General features: G+C 38.5%; 1 protein-coding gene across 2 annotated transcripts in view; it reads left to right on the top strand.

The window, feature by feature from the left end:
- Positions 1-17,255, top strand: part of PTPN9 (protein tyrosine phosphatase non-receptor type 9) — a 91,014-nt gene that overhangs the window by 35,586 nt on the left and 38,173 nt on the right. For both annotated transcript variants that reach the window (XM_036907636.2, XM_057488990.1), the window contains 2 exons: positions 484-608; positions 4,778-4,883. In XM_036907636.2, coding sequence (XP_036763531.1) covers positions 484-608; positions 4,778-4,883 — 231 coding nt within the window. The remainder of the gene's footprint in view (positions 1-483; positions 609-4,777; positions 4,884-17,255) is intronic.

Genomic DNA, 17,255 nt, shown 5'->3' with positions numbered 1-17,255 from the left:
TTGTTATTTGAGGCCTTTGGGTTGGGTATACAGTGTTTCAGAGGCCCATCCTTCCTTATTTAATGCAAGCTCTCTCCACTTAGAGACCGCAGTCTTTCAGATAAGTATACAATGATATTTTTAAGGCAGTTTGAATTTGTTTTAAGGCAGAGTGTGGAAACCATGATTGTATTCTCTGGTTTTCTCCTGCTGCCTGGGAAATTAGCTAGGCAGCCAGTGTAGACCATCCTTTAATCTCTCTACAGTTGAAGAGTTAAGAGAATGTGATTTTTCCCTACTACAGAATATGATCCAGGGGGTGCTGGGAATCAGGCATGGGATGACAGAAACCTTCTTCCCTTTCCAAAGAAATTGATGCAAGTCCGAGAATTATTGCCAGCAGCTGTTCTCTTCATATCAACCTTTGTTCAGGATATAAGAAGCCTTAGTGATTGTTGTGATTTTCCATTTGATTCTAAATGTTTCCTGTTTTATTTGCTCTAGAATGTTCGGGACCCAACAGGGGCTTCCATCGCCCTCTTCACTGCCAGATTGCATCATCCCCACAAATCCGTCCAACACGTGGTACTTCAGGCTCTGTTTTACTTGCTAGACAGAGCTGTGGATAGGTGAGCATGGAGGTTATCTTTTAGGTGGTCTGCATCCAGATGGTAAAGTGACAGTCTTTGCTTTGCTTAAACTGAGCAGTGCCTTCATCATGCTTGTAGGATGGGCCTTAGGCAGTGCTATGAATAGGAGACATTCCATGTCCTTCAGGGCTTGTCATGTTTCTGGATACTATCAAGATAGTGGTATTCTGTATCTTTACCTGCTTGGCTCTATTTCGGGATAACAGAAGCCAAGAAGGCCAGTTAACTAGCAATCCTCAGTGTATTGAGAATTACTTGTTGAAAGAGAGTAAAGGGGAAATGACCTGTTCAGGTTCTTTTTGCTTTTTCTCCTCTGAATGTTGATTTTCAAAACCGTCTGGGGCCTTAGTTTCTTTGTGAAAAAGGAATAATGCCATTTAACTCAGAGGATTTTTGAGAACTGACATTGAGGAGAAAACAGTCCATAAGTATAAAGTTATGAAAACTCACTTTATAAACAGGTGCATAAGCAAAAAGAGCCTACTCAGGTCATTTCTCCTTCCTCTAAGGTATGTGGTAATTACTACTATTCTACAGACAAAGAAAATGAAGCCCCCAAAAGTTATGTAACTTTCTACAGTCAATACCAATCAGTCCAACTAGGTCTAAGATTCTCGTTTCTTTGCTCTTGGCCAGGTCTGTTTGTACCCTACTATGTTGTCTTTCTGCCATGCTCCCTTTTTCCTTGCTCCTTGCCATTTATAGTTTGTTATTGTTTTGGACTTCATTGCCTTGTCCTCTGAGTTAGAAGTAATACAATCAAGGATTGAGACCCTGAGATAGTGAGAGACAGCTGTGCACAGCTTTAGTTGTACTTTGGACTTAAGAGGATGGTAATAGCCAAATGATTGTCTGAAGTAGCACTCTCTGTCTAGTTTGCTTAGTATCGCCTTGTTACTTTCATCATACTTAGGTTCTACTTTTGATGCTCAGTGGGAGATAAATCCAAACCACACACAGCATTATTCTGAAAAAGAGAACCAAGGAGAGAGGACCAGTGATCTTAGGGGCCCTGTGCTGCCCAGTCAGAAGTGTGGAATTTCTCAGTTCATATTGCCTGTGATTGGCATCAGGCATAGTTTATAAAGATTCTTTTGAAATGCCTCTTTAGCTCAGGGGAATGAATGAAAGGCCACTTTACCAGAAAATTCAATGTTGGCCTTCCTCCTTGGGCAGCTTAGATAGAGCTTTCATAGACATGGCAGTGGCCATAGCTTGCTCTTTCCACTGTGAATATTTGGACTGTACAGGAGGACCATACAGGTAAAAGTAATTAAAGCATTATTTTCATGATGTCCATCCCTTTCTTAAAACGCTCAGTGATTCATTATTCAGAGGGTGCATAGAAGACAATGTGAACCCTTTTCTCCAAGCAAAATATTCTCACTAGTGAGTAGTAATTCTTGTTTTCACATGTTATCTTGAACCAGGATGGAAGAGAAAGAAACCCCTCCTTTTCACTAAATTTTGCCCTTTCTTTAAGGCCTAGGTTCTATGATTGGCTCCCTCACCACTCCAACTTGTCATAAATAAAACTCCTTTTATTGTGACTTTAATAGCAGTTATTACTAATACTGATCATTCTGTATTTTGTATCCATGGCCTTATGATGTCACTTATCTTATGCTGTTGTTTTCTAATTCACACTAGGTTGTAAGCTACATGAGGGCAGGGAGCCTTCTTTTTAACACTATATAATGAAAAATTCCCAAATCTCCATAGGTGGAGAGGAAATGGTATCATAAACTTACACATACCCATCATCTGTCTTCTTAAGTGATCTGTAATCAATCTTGTTTCATTGATAGCCCTTTGCCCATGCCCACCCTCAATTATTTTGAAACAAATGTCAGAAACTATGGTTGTGTTTTTTTAAAACTATTAAAATATCATTAACATACAATCTTATGATGGTTTCTATATAATATATTATATAGAAATATATTATAAAGAAAACCTATAATAATTCTTTGAATTTGGCCCTTGATGAGCTTATGGAGAAATGGCCTGGATTCTACTCAATAATTGTACCATACATTAGCATCTTTGATCTTGGTGAATCATAGTCTCTCTGAGGTCATGAAAAAAAGATTGAAGATATAACTCTAACTAACCCATTAGGGACCATTTGAAACTCAGTCTTCTGGAAAAACTACATCAGAATTAGAAATGTTCAAAATGGTGCTTTTGGGTGAGTGCTTCTGCCTTGGATTTTGTTAAAAGGATGAAGATAAGGAGGCTTCTAGGATGTGGTGCAAAAAAATTTTAGCATACAAAGTAACATTGAGATTCTTGAAGAAAACTTTCTCAATTGATGTACAATTGTTTGACTGTTGTTGAAAACTGTTGGCCATCATTTGTAAATAGTCAAACAATTTATTCCTAAACGACCTTTTGGGTTTGCAGATCAGAAATAGGTAAAGATCTGCCTAGGTGGAGGAGTGCAACTTTGAGCAGTCTTTAGGCATTAAGGAGATGGGAATGAGGAATACTCTTCAGACCTTCCTGTGTGTTCCTAACCTCAATCTGAGACTTAGCTTACCACCTCTTAATTGTGTTTTTAAAATACTTTCCAGACACCATTTGTGAGTTTGTTCTCTTTCTCCAAGTCATGAGAGGCAAATTCACCATCATTGAGCTTGTTTCCCACAGGTCTAAAGTATTTTCTTAATGGGCTTCCAGTCCACTGAATAGAACTCAGTGACCCTTTATTAGATACCTATCTGCAAGCACTATGCTAAGGATCATTGGGGGTAATGAGGTGAACAGAGCACATTTTTTCCTCTAGGAAAGAATCAGATGGCTACACAAATTGGAGTACTTTAAGAGTCCCAAGAAAAATCTGTAGGAAGATTTATGGGACTTCAGGGGATGAGGGGTACATTTGATTACAGTTATACAGAAGTCATGGAAAAGGTAACTTTTGAGTTGAATATAAACTGTTAGAGAATTTGGATAGATTCAGACACACCAGAGAAAACAGTTAAAATTTTCATAACCTAGATGTATAACTCTTCTTCCTTCATAACTCTGGAACATTCTTAACCTAGGAGCTTGGCACTCAATACATCTGGATAAATATGCATAAATAAGTATAGTTCCATTTCTAACATGCAGAGGTTTTCAACCACATGGTCAAGCAATTGACATAACTTGGTGTTCTGTAATTCAACTCAGTTCTGACACTACCTGCTAGAGAGCGTCAGATCCTACAGGTTAAGGGTTTTCAGTCCGACAAGTTGGATCCCCCTTCTCTTGCCCTTCAGATGTCAATGGCAAGTCCAAGTTGTCACCTATGCATTTGACCGATAGGCTATAGATGGGAGGTTCTAATAACCCCCTACTTGGGTTCAGTAAATTTGCTAGAGTGGCTCACAGAACTGAGAAAAATTTCACTTATTGGATTACTGGTTTAGAACCAGCAATAGGATAGAACAAGGATAGTGAAAGCATAGAACAGCCAGATGAAAGGGATGCATAAGGCAAGGTATGGTGAAAGGGGCACAGAGCTTCCGTGCCCGCTCTGAGAGGGCTACTCTTTCAGCACATACACAGGTTCTCCAATTGAAGCTGTCCTTCGGGTTTTTATGGAGGCTTCATTACATAGGTATGATTGATTAAATCATTGGCAGTTGGTGATTGAAGTTAGTCTCTGCACCCTTACCCTCTCTGTGGAGAGGATGGTGGTGATGGCTTGGTTGGTGGGGGTGAGGGATGATGATATGGACAAGACGGTGGGGACAGATGTGAGGGAGACCCTTTAATCACATGGTTGATTGATTGCTTTGGCAACTAGCCCCCATCCTTTGGTGATCTGGGGGCACTCCAGAAGTCACCTCATTAACATAACAACAGACACCTTTATCTCTCTCTTCACTTTGGAAATTCCAAGAGTATTAAGAACTTTATGCCAGGAACAGGATTGAAGACCAAATATATTACTTGTGATTATGAATATCAATACTACAATAAGAATAGTAGATACCAAAGATAAGTCATCTTTTTGTATGACCAGATTTCAGGGAGGCAGTTATTTTGGTCCCAGATGTGTCCCATACTCTCTGTGTCTTTATTTTTGCCCTAGGCTTTCAACCTGCTTCATCCATCTTATTACTTATAAATGTTCTTGTTCAATGGTTGGTTTACAGCTTTGAAACTCAGAGGAATGGATTGGTGTTTATCTATGACATGTGTGGCTCTAATTATGCCAACTTTGAACTGGATCTTGGCAAGAAAGTCCTAAACCTTCTGAAGGTAAGGCTTTGAGATGGCTCTTTCGACTCTCCTTCCATGCTTAGGGTATTTTTTTTCTATTCTTTGGGAAATACAGGATTGATGTAAACTTAAGATATTATTGTGTTCAGTTTAAAGGTCACCTGTAAGTGATGACTGAATTTGCTCCCTCCAAACATGAAATGGTCTTAAAAGTAAATAGGGAGGAATTAAAATTAAAAAAGCACAGGAACATTCTGAGTCATAATAGTGGGATGTCCCTTTCCTAGAGTTTTGTAGAATAAGAATTATGGAGGCATAGGTACGGCCAGTGCCTGTGAAAAATGTCACCTAGCCAGTAATGCCGGACACTTTTGTCTTAATCTGGTCAGAAATTTGTTTTACATTTTGACTCAGTACACACCAAGTATATGTACACCAAATATATATATATATATGTATATATATATATACATGTAGAATTATATACATAGATAGGTTCTTAATCTTTTCTCCCAAACTCTAAGGTCCAGAGACGTTCTTTGTTATTTTGAATGTTAAAAGATAATATGTATGCCACCTATAATGAAATACATTAGTATTTTTCCAATGAAATGTATTATTCATAATGAATAAAGAATAATAAAGGCTATAAGTGCCTAAGGCATTTCAGGTCAGATTTTGCTGCCCTGTGAATCTGCACCAAACTTACAAAAGAAAATTAAGGTTTCATAGCTCTTTAGATTTCAGAATACGAGGATAAGGGTACAGATGTGTGTGTACATATTTATAGAACAAAAAAGTTTTACAAAGCAAGTTTTACCCTACCTATGCAGAGTGCAGTCACTGTGATTATTCTACTAAACATTTAAAAAATATCAGTCATGACCTACCAAATCAATTCAGGACCCACTGAGTGACCACCTGCCACAGTGTGGGAAACGTCGATATAGGAGTCTATGCCGTCTTTGTTTCAGGACCTTGCTTGGGATTATTGGTGCTAGATGTTTAGGAGTGTTTATTTGCTGTGACAGCTTTACAACAAAGAGGGTATTTTATTACATGTTGTTTTCTAGGACTTATGTTTTTCACTCACTATTATATTACTAAAATTCTTATTGTGGCATGTAGCAGTGATTCATTCCTTTTTACTAATGGTTGAAGGATTCATACCTTTAATTTGTCATCCATTGATAGATTTACCATTGATAGATTTTCCATTAGTGGCTCCTTGTGGTGTTTCCTGATTTTTGAACAGAGCTGCTATTAACATTCATAATACATGTTTTCTGGTGCATGTGTGCAAGAGTATCTCTAGGGCAGTATTTCTCAACCATTTCTTCATTATTGCCTCACTAAGGACCCTTTTTTAGACTCCCCCCACTCCATTCCACCCATTCCTCTTTAATTAAATTTTAATACCACAGATGGTTTTGGGTGTATCTTTATGTACTGAATGTATACCTGTGATTTATATACAAAGAGTATGTTTGTGTGTGTGTGTGTGTGTGTGTGTCCATTCCCCACTCTTCCTCGAAACTAATTTCACCCCCTTGGGGTGATACCACCTCCATTGAGAATGCATGCTCTAGAATATACGTCTAGTAGACCTACTGGGTCATAAGGTCTGTGAAGATTCAACTTTTTAAGATAGTGTCCAGTTGTTTTCCAAAGTGGTCACACCCACCTGCTAATGTTTTTTGCATCTTAAATCCTTCCCTATTCCAAAGTCAGAAAAAAAAGTATTAACTATTTCCTTTTTTCTACTGCTCTACCACTGTTTCATCATATGTATTAATTTTATTAGTTTATTTATTTATTTATTTTTTTTTAATAATTATTTTTTATTGAAGGGTAGTTGACACACAGTATTACATTACATGAGTTTCAAGTGTACAACACAGTGGTAGAACATTTATATACATAATTCTAGGTTCCAGCTATCACCCTACCAGGCTGTTACAATATCTTGACTATATTCCTTATGCTATACATTACATCCCGGTTACTAATTTATTTAACCATTGGAAGTCTGTCCTTTTTTTTTTTTTTTTTTTGTGAGGGCATCTCTCATATTTATTGATCAAATGGTTGTTAACGACAATAAAATTCTGTATAGGGGAGTCAATGCTCAATGCACAATCATTATTCCACCCCAAGCCTAATTTTTGTCAGTCTCCAATCTTCTGAGGCATAACAAACAAGTTTTTACATGTAGAACAAATTCTTACATAATGAATAAGTTACATAGTGAACAGTACAAGGGCAGTCATCACAGAAACTTTCGGTTTTGCTCATGCATTATGAACTATAAACAGTCCGTTCAAATATGAATACTCATTTGGTTTTTATACTTGATTTATATGTGGATACCACATTTCTCTCTTTATTATTATTATTTTTAATAAAATGCTGAAGTGGTAGGTAGATACAAGATAAAGGTAGAAAACATAGTTTAGTGTTGTAAGAGCACATGTAGATGATCAGGTGTGTGCCTGTAGACTATGTGTTAATCCAAGCTAGACCAGGGCAATAAAACATCCACGTATGCAGAAGATTTCTCTCAGAACGGGGGGGTGAGGTTCTAAGCCTCACCTCTGTTGATCCCCAATTTCTCACCTGATGGCCCCCCTGCGACTGTGCCTGTCTTAGGTTGTTCCTCCCTTGAGGAATCTTACCCGTCTCTGGCTAACCAGTCATCTTCCGGGGCCATACAGGGAAATGTGAAGTTGGTAAGTGAGAGAGAAGCCTTATTGTTTGAAAAGGTTAGCTTTTTACTTCTTTGCATATTTATGCCCTGTGGCTTCTATGCCCAGCATTTGTCTTGAGGTATCTTTACCACTTGGAAGAATTATGATACTCGGTAAATTTGATATGAGGCACGAATTCTATTTAAGGGTTGTAATTAGGAAGGAAGAAGAAAAGCTATAGAAGTAGCAGGCGGAAGAAAACATGGGAAGATTGATTATTTCTTTGATATATCTTCTTGTAGAGTAACTTCAGCATGTATAGGTTTTAAGCTACTACTTAAATTGCACACACACATTAACATAATAGGAGTATAGTTACATAACCAAAGCATATCTGTAATTACCAGCCATCTGCAGTGTAACCAAGAAAACCAGTTAGGCACCTTAGGCATTTGTGAAAACTTATCTATGATATGGTGGATATTGTCCAAATGAACTTGAACAGTCTGAGAGAAATCAGACAAATTAAAACAACCCATTCCTGGGGACTGTTCACATGCCATATGTTCTTTTAACAATAAATAGTTTGTAGTTGTAAGACTTTGGAGCGCTACAATTTGCACTTCTCCAAATTCTTGGTTGAGTTCCAACAGTATAGATCCAGTCCAATTTTGTTGTTTTACTGTATGCACAGGCCAGCTTAGATATCTCCTTCCTCATTCCCATGGCAGGTCTAGGAACTGGTGGGATGAGTGCATCTACAGCTGTAGCAGTGCGTGGATCTTTGTTGGGGTTTTTTGATGATCATCTTCTGGCATGAGTCTTCCAGAGGGTGCAGATGTTGGAAGTTCTTTTTCATATCGTATCTTAGTTCATTTTCGGGGTAGCCCAATTAGGCTTTGATCCTCTGTATAAACACAAACAGACCCTTTGCCTACACTTTTATATGCCCTTTATACCCTTGTGTAGAACTCGTTGGAGGTTACCACACAGGAACTGCCCTTTTTTTTTTTTTTTTTTTTTTTGCTATCACTAATCTACACTTACATGACGAATATTATGTTTACTAGGCTCTCCCCTATACCAGGTCTCCCCTATAAACCCCTTTACAGTCACTGTCCATCAGCATAGCAAAATGTTGTAGAATCACTACTTGCCTTCTCTGTGTTGTACAGCCCTCCCTTTTCTCCTACCCCCCCATGCATGTTAATCTTAATACCCCCCTACTTCTCCCCCCCTTATCCCTCCCTACCCACCCATCCTCCCCAGTCCCTTTCCCTTTGGTACCTGTTAGTCCATTCTTGAGTTCTGTGATTCTGCTGCTGTTTTGTTCCTTCAGTTTTTCCTTTGTTCTTATATTCCACAGATAAGTGAAATCATTTGGTATTTCTCTTTCTCCGCTTGGCTTGTTTCACTGAGCATAATACCCTCCAGCTCCATCCATGTTGCTGCAAATGGTTGGATTTGCCCTTTTCTTATAGCTGAGTAGTATTCCATTGTGTATATGTACCACATCTTCTTTATCCATTCATCTATTGATGGACATTTAGGTTGCTTCCAATTCTTGGCTATTGTAAATAGTGCTGCAATAAACATAGGGGTGCATCTGTCTTTCTCAAACTTGATTGCTGCATTCTTAGGGTAAATTCCTAGGAGTGGAATTCCTGGGTCAAATGGTAAGTCTGTTTTGAGCATTTTGATGTAGCTCCATACTGCTTTCCACAATGGTTGAACTAACTTACATTCCCACCAGCAGTGTAGGAGGGTTCCCCTTTCTCCACAGCCTCGCCAACATTTGTTGTTGTTTGTCTTTTGGATGGCAGCCATCCTTACTGGTGTGAGGTGATACCTCATTGTAGTTTTAATTTGCATTTCTCTGATAATTAGCGATGTGGAGCATCTTTTCATGTGTCTGTTGGCCATCTGTATTTCTTTTTTGGAGAACTGTCTGTTCAGTTCCTCTGCCCATTTTTTAATTGGGTTATTTGTTTTTTGTTTGTTGAGGCGTGAGAGCTCCTTATATATTCTGGACATCAAGCCTTTATCGGATGTGTCATTTTCAAATATATTCTCCCATACTGTAGGGATCCTTCTTGTTCTATTGATGGTGTCTTTTGCTGTACAGAAGCTTTTCAGCTTAATATAGTCCCACTTACTCATTTTTGCTGTTGTTTTCCTTGCCCGGGGAGATATGTTCAAGAAGAGGTCACTCATGTTTATGTCTAAGAGGTTTTCGCCTATGTTTTCTTCCAAGAGTTTAATGGTTTCATGGCTTACATTCAGGTCTTTGATCCATTTTGAGTTTACTTTTGTATATGGGGTTAGACAATGGTCCAGTTTCATTCTCCTACATGTAGCTGTCCAGTTTTGCCAGCACCACCTGTTGAAGAGACTGTCATTTCGCCATTGTATGTCCATGGCTCCTTTATCAAATATTAATTGACCATATATGTCTGGGTTAATGTCTGGATTCTCTAGTCTGTTCCATTGGTCTGTGGCTCTGCTCTTGTGCCAGTACCAAATTGTCTTGATTACTATGGCTTTATAGTAGAGCTTGAAGTTGGGGAGTGAGATCCCCCCTACTTTATTCTTCTTTCTCAGGATTGCTTTGGCTATTCGGGGTCTTTGGTGTTTCCATATGAATTTTTGAATTATTTGTTCCAGTTCATTGAAGAATGTTGCTGGTAGTTTCATAGGGATTGCATCAAATCTGTATATTGCTTTGGGCAGGATGGCCATTTTAACGATATTAATTCTTCCTAGCCATGAGCATGGGATGAGTTTCCATCTGTTAGTGTCCCCTTTAATTTCTCTTAAGAGTGACTTGTAGTTTTCAGAGTATAAGTCTTTCACTTCTTTGGTTAGGTTTATTCCTAGGTATTTTATTTTTTTTGATGCAATTGTGAATGGAGTTGTTTTCCTGATTTCTCTCTCTGTTGGTTCATTGTTAGTATATAGGAAAGCCACAGATTTCTGTGTGTTGATTTTGTATCCTGCAACTTTGCTGTATTCCGATATCAGTTCTAGTAGTTTTGGGGTGGAGTCTTTAGGGTTTTTTATGTACAGTATCATGTCATCTGCAAATAGTGACAGTTTAACTTCTTCTTTACCAATCTGGATTCCTTGTATTTCTTTATTTTGTCTGATTGCCGTGGCTAGGACCTCCAGTACTATGTTAAATAACAGTGGAGAGAGTGGGCATCCCTGTCTAGTTCCCGATCTCAGAGGAAATGCTTTCAGCTTCTCGCTGTTCAATATAATGTTGGCTGTGGGTTTATCATAGATGGCCTTTATTATGTTGAGGTACTTGCCCTCTATTCCCATTTTGCTGAGAGTTTTTAACATGAATGGATGTTGAACTTTGTCAAATGCTTTTTCAGCATCTATGGAGATGATCATGTGGTTTTTGTCTTTCTTTTTGTTGATGTGGTGGATGATGTTGATGGACTTTCGAATGTTGTACCATCCTTGCATCCCTGGGATGAATCCCACTTGGTCATGGTGTATGATCCTTTTGATGTATTTTTGAATTCGGTTTGCTAATATTTTGTTGAGTATTTTTGCATCTACGTTCATCAGGGATATTGGTCTGTAGTTTTCTTTTTTGGTGGGGTCTTTGCCTGGTTTTGGTATTAGGGTGATGTTAGCTTCATAGAATGAGTTTGGGAGTATCCCCTCCTCCTCTATTTTTTGGAAAACTTTAAGGAGAATGGGTATTATGTCTTCCCTGTATGTCTGATAAAATTCCGAGGTAAATCCATCTGGCCCGGGGGTTTTGTTCTTTGGTAGTTTTTTGATTACCACTTCAATTTCGTTGCTGGTAATTGGTCTGTTTAGATTTTCTGTTTCTTCCTGGGTCAATCTTGGAAGGTTATATTTTTCTAGGAAGTTGTCCATTTCTCCTAGGTTTCCCAGCTTGTTAGCAGATAGGTTTTCATAGTATTCTCCAATAATTCTTTGCATTTCCGTGGGGTCCGTCGTGATTTTTCCTTTCTCGTTTCTGATACTGTTGATTTGTGTTGACTCTCTTTTCTTCTTAATAAGTCTGGCTAGAGGCTTATCTATTTTGTTTATTTTCTCGAAGAACCAGCTCTTGGTTTCATTGATTTTTGCTATTGTTTTATTCTTCTCAATTTTATTTATTTCTTCTCTGATCTTTATTATGTCCCTCCTTCTGCTGACCTTAGGCCTCGTCTGTTCTTCTTTTTCCAATTTCGATAATTGTGACATTAGACCATTCATTTGGGATTGCTCTTCCTTTTTTAAATATGCTTGGATTGCTATATACTTTCCTCTTAAGACTGCTTTTGCTGTGTCCCACAGAAGTTGGGGCTTAGTGTTGTTGTTGTCATTTGTTTCCATATATTGCTGGATCTCCATTTTGATTTGGTCATTGATCCATTGATTATTTAGGAGCGTGTTGTTAAGTCTCCATGTGTTCGTGAGCCTCTTTGCTTTCTTTGTACAGTTTATTTCTAGTTTTATGCCTTTGTGGTCTGAAAAGTTGGTTGGTAGGATTTCAATCTTTTGGAATTTTCTGAGGCTCTTTTTGTGGCCTAGTATGTGGTCTATTCTGGAGAATGTTCCATGTGCACTTGAGAAGAATGTATATCCCGCTGCTTTTGGATGTAGAGTTCTATAGATGTCTATTAGGTCCATCTGCTCTACTGTGTTGTTCAGTGCTTCCGTGTCCTTACTTATTTTCTGCCCAGTGGATCTATCCTTTGGGGTGAGTGGTGTGTTGAAGTCTCCTAGAATGAATGCATTGCAGTCTATATCCCCCTTTAGTTCTGTTAGTATTTGTTTCACATATGCTGGTGCTCCTGTGTTGGGTGCATATATATTTAGAATGGTTATATCCTCTTGTTTGACTGAGCCCTTTATCATTATGTAGTGTCCTTCTTTATCTCTTGTTACTTTCTTTGTTTTGAAGTCTATTTTGTCTGATATTAGTACTGCAACCCCTGCTTTCTTATCACTGTTGTTTGCTTGAAATATGTTTTTCCATCCCTTGACTTTTAGTCTGTACATGTCTTTGGGTTTGAGGTGAGTTTCTTGTAAGCAGCATATAGATGGGTCTTGCTTTTTTATCCATTCTGTTACTCTGTGTCTTTTGATTGGTGCATTCAACCCATTAACATTTAGGGTGACTATTGAAAGATATGTACTTATTGCCATTGCAGGCTTTAAATTCGTGGTTACCAAAGGTTCAAGGTTAGCCTCTTTAGTATCTTACTGCCTAACTTAGCTCGCTTATTGAGCTGTTATATACACTGTCTGGAGATTCTTTTCTTCTCTCCCTTCTTGTTCCTCCTCCTCGATTCTTCATATGTTGGGTGTTTTGTGCTGTGCTCTTTCTAGGAGTGCTCCCATCTAGAGCAGTCCCTGTAAGATGTTCTGTAGAGGTGGTTTGTGGAAAGCAAATTCCCTCAGCTTTTGTTTGTCTGGGAATTGTTTAATCCCACCGTCATATTTGAATGATAGTCGTGCTGGATACAGTATCCTTGGTTCAAGGCCCTTCTGTTTCATTGTATTAAATATATCATGCCATTCTCTTCTGGCCTGTAGGGTTTCTGTTGAGAAATCTGACGTTAGCCTGATGGGTTTCCCTTTATAGGTGACCTTTTTCTCTCTAGCTGCCTTTAACACTCTTTCCTTGTCCTTGATCTTTGCCATTTTAATTATTATGTGTCTTGGTGTTGCCCTTCTTGGATCCTTTCTGTTGGGGGTTCTGTGTATTTCCGTGGTCTGTTTGATTACTTCCTCCCCCAGTGTGGGGAAGTTTTCAGCAATTATTTCTTCTAAGATACTTTCCATCTCTTTTCCTCTCTCTTCTTCTTCTGGGACCCCTATAATACGGATATTGCTCCTTTTAGATTGGTCACACAGTTCTCTTAATATTGTTTCATTCCTGGAGATCCTTTTGTCTCTCTCTATGTCAGCTTCTATGCGTTCCTGTTCTCTGGTTTCAATTCCATCAATGGCCTCTTGCATCCTATCCATTCTGCTTATAAACCCTTCCAGAGTTTGTTTCATTTCTGCGATCTCCTTTCTGGCATCTGTGATCTCCTTCCGGACTTCATCCCATTTCTCTTGCATATTTCTCTGCATCTCTGTCAGCATGTTTATGATTCTTATTTTGAATTCTTTGTCAGGAAGACTGGTTAGGTCTGTCTCCTTCTCTGGTGTTGTCTCTGTGATCTTTGTCTGCCTGTAGCTTTGCCTTTTCATGGTGATAGGAATAGTCTGCAGAACTGGGACGAGTGACGGCTGGAAGGACTTCCTTTCTTGTTGGTTTGTGGCCCTCCTCTCCTGGGAGAACAGCGGCCTCTAGTGGCTTGTGCTGCGCAGCTGCGCGCAGACAGGGTTTCTGCTTCCTGCCCGGCTGCTATGGAGTTAATCTCCGCTGTTGCTGTGGGCGTGGCCTGGCTCGGGCAGCTACTCCAAAATGGTGGAGTCGCGTTGGAGCAGGAGCTGCTGGGAGGCTATTTATCTCCGTAAGGGGCCTCCCTGCTCCCTGCAGCCCAGGGGTTAGGGTGCCCAGAGATCCCGGATTCCCTACCTCTGGGTTAAGTGACCCGCCCTGCCCCTTCAAGACTTCCAAAAAGCACCCGCCAAAACCAAACAACGACCACCAAAAAAAAAAAAGGAAAAAAAATTTTTTAATTAAAAAAAATAAAAAAAGTTTTTAATTAAAAAAAAAAAAAGGTGGTTGTTCGTTTTTCTTTATTCTCTGGCGCCAGCCTCAGGCCTCTGCTCACCGGTCTTGCTGCCCTGTTTCCCTAGTATTGGGGTCCCTATCCCTTTAAGACTTCCAAAAAGCGCTCGCCAAAACAAAACAGCAAAAAAGCAAAAAAAAAATGGTCGCGCGCTTTTCTTATGTCCTCTGTCGCCCAGCCTCCAGTGCCCGCTCACTGTTCTTGCTGCCCTGTTTTCCCAGTATCGAGGGCCCTGCACTCTGGTCCGGATGGCTGGGGCTGGGTGTTCGGCAGCCCTGGGCTCCGTCTCCCTCCCGCTCTGCCTGCTCTTCTCCCGCCGGGAGCTGGGGGGAGGGGCGCTCGGCTCCCGCGGGGCCGGGGCTTGTATCTTACCCCCTTCGCGAGGCGCTGGGTTCTCTCAGGTGTGGATGTGGTCTGGATATTGTCCTGTGTCCTCTGGTCTTTATTCTAGGAAGGGTTGTCTTTGTTATATTTTCATAGATATATGTTGTTTTGGGAGGAGATTTCCGCTGCTCTACTCACGCCGCCCGCCATCTTCCGCCCCTTCTTATTAGTTTATTTTTATTGTGGTAAAATATACATAATATGGTTTTAACCGTTTTTTAATGTACAATTCAATGGCATTAAGTAATTCACAATGCAGCTGTCACCACTATCCGTTTTCAGAACTGTTTCATCATCCCAAACAGAAACTCTGGACCCATTAAGCAGTATCTCCCCATGACCTCCTGCCCCAGCTCCTGGTAAACCTGTTTTACTTTATGTTTCAATGAACTCGCCTATTGTACCTTCTCATGTAAGTGGGATCATACAATGTTTGCCCTTTTGTGTCTGTTTTTTTCATGTAGGATGTTTCCAAGATTATTCATCCATATTGTAGCATGTACCAGAATTTCATTCCTTCTTAAGGCTGAGTAATAATCTATTGTCCATATGTACCACATTTTGTTCATCTGTTCATCTGTTGGTAGACATTAGGTTGTTTGCAATTATTCTACTGTGAATGTTGGTGTACAAGCATCTGTTTGAGTTCCTGCTTTCCATTCTTTTGTGTATATACCTAGAGGTGGAATTGTTGGATCATTATTGTAATTCCACATTTAAGTTTTTGAGGAGGTGGTTTCTTTTAAAAGTTGAAAGTTTTGTTTGTGTCATTTAAGACCTTAATCAATCTGGGGTTTATTTTTTTTAATATGGTATGAGATGTAGGAGTCTGATTTATTTCCTGAATATGGATAGCTATTTTTTTTCCAGTTTTACACATTAAGTAGTCCTTTCTTGCTACAGTTTAGACTTTCTATTTGTCAGTTTTTACAAAATCATAATAAGCTGGTAGATTAATATACTGTAGACAATTTAATTAGCCATCTAACTATCTTTTTGTATTATTCAGGTTGTTTTCAGGCTTAAATAATGCTGTCATGGTGATGTTAGCTTTTCCTTTAAATTATTTTAAGAAGGTATTTCTAAGACTTGGATTATTTGGCTAAAGATTATGAATATCCCTATCCCTCTCTTGTATATCACTAGGTTACCCTCCATAAAAGTGGGAAAAAATTAACATTGTCATCAAGTATGAGTATTTACTTCCTTGAACCATCTCAGCACTGCACTCTGTGATTTTTCCCTTTTTGAATTTAGGAATTCTAAAATGGTATCTCTAATTTTTGTTGGTTTGTTGGAACTCCTTTAATAATGAAGTTGTATTTCTTTTACAAGTGTACTTGAGTTGTTTGTGTGTCCTCCTTCATTTGCTTCAGAATAAATACTGTAGAAGTTTTGTTGTTGTTTTTGCTATATAAATTCAAAGGCTGGAATGAAGTCCTGTTGCTTTAGAACCTGTGTTATGTTCTTATTAGGGACTTAGTTGCTCTTTCACTGGGAACAGATAAAATGTTAAACATGATCCCCCTATCATCTTCATTCTCATGAAAGTTGTGAATAGAAGCTTCTCTTTAATGCACAGTCTCACACTCCAAATTTCTATTTATATGAGTTTCCAGTATTTAATATGTGATAAGGATTTAGGTCAAAAATATGACATTGGAATAAAAATACGAATTAATCTCTAACTAAGTTGATCTGAGTAGGTTTTCCCCTTCTTGGTATATTTTTTAGGATTGATTGTCATCTTAAATTTTTAAATGTCATAACCTATTTTAGTTGCCATCATATGGATTCTTAACTTTTCAATTATTGTTTTAGATGAAACATTTAAATCAGATAATGGGATCTACCCCCCTGAAAGATAAATCTGTTTTCCTGATTATGAACTACATGGCTAAAATATATTTTAAAAATTCATTAGTGTAGACACTTATAAAGTAATAATTATTAACACTTACTGAATGTTTTGTATTCTGTTCTAAGCCCTTTTCATGCTTTAAAACTCATTTAATTCTGACATCACTCCTATGAGGGGTGATGGCTATTACTATTACTGTCTCCACTTCACAGATCTAGAAATTTAGGCCTAGATAACTTAAGAACTTGCAAAGGTAATACAACTAATAAATGACAGAGATAAGATATTACTTGTAAGCCCACCCCTTAGAGATTATCAATATAAAGAGCCTGGGGTATATACTTCCAGATTTTTTAAATGTGTGTGTGTGTATAATTTATGAGTATAGTTCATGATTTTTCTTTCTTCACAAATATATGGAATTGTACTATATCCAGTGGTTGTAACGACATATTTAACTTACTAGTGTATCATCATCTTTCTGTGTTAATACATATAGCTCTTACTTATTTTTTCCCTCACTTTTTTTAAATGGCTATAGAGTATTCCTTTTATTAATATATGAAGCAGAAAAAAATGAAGTTCGTGCCTTTCTTTTGTATTTAAAGCCTTTAGTTTTAGTAAGCATCATTTTACATACATTTTTGTATATTTGACCAATCATTTCCTCAGGATAAATTGCTATAAGCAGATTTGTAGGGTCAGAGTACACACATTTAAAATTTAATAAATATTGCCAAATAGCCCTCTGAAATCTTAG

Source organism: Manis pentadactyla, chromosome 11 (assembly GCF_030020395.1).
Source record: "Manis pentadactyla isolate mManPen7 chromosome 11, mManPen7.hap1, whole genome shotgun sequence".
In the NCBI taxonomy this organism is placed as follows: domain Eukaryota; kingdom Metazoa; phylum Chordata; class Mammalia; order Pholidota; family Manidae; genus Manis; species Manis pentadactyla.
This window is presented reverse-complemented; position numbering and strand designations above follow the sequence as displayed.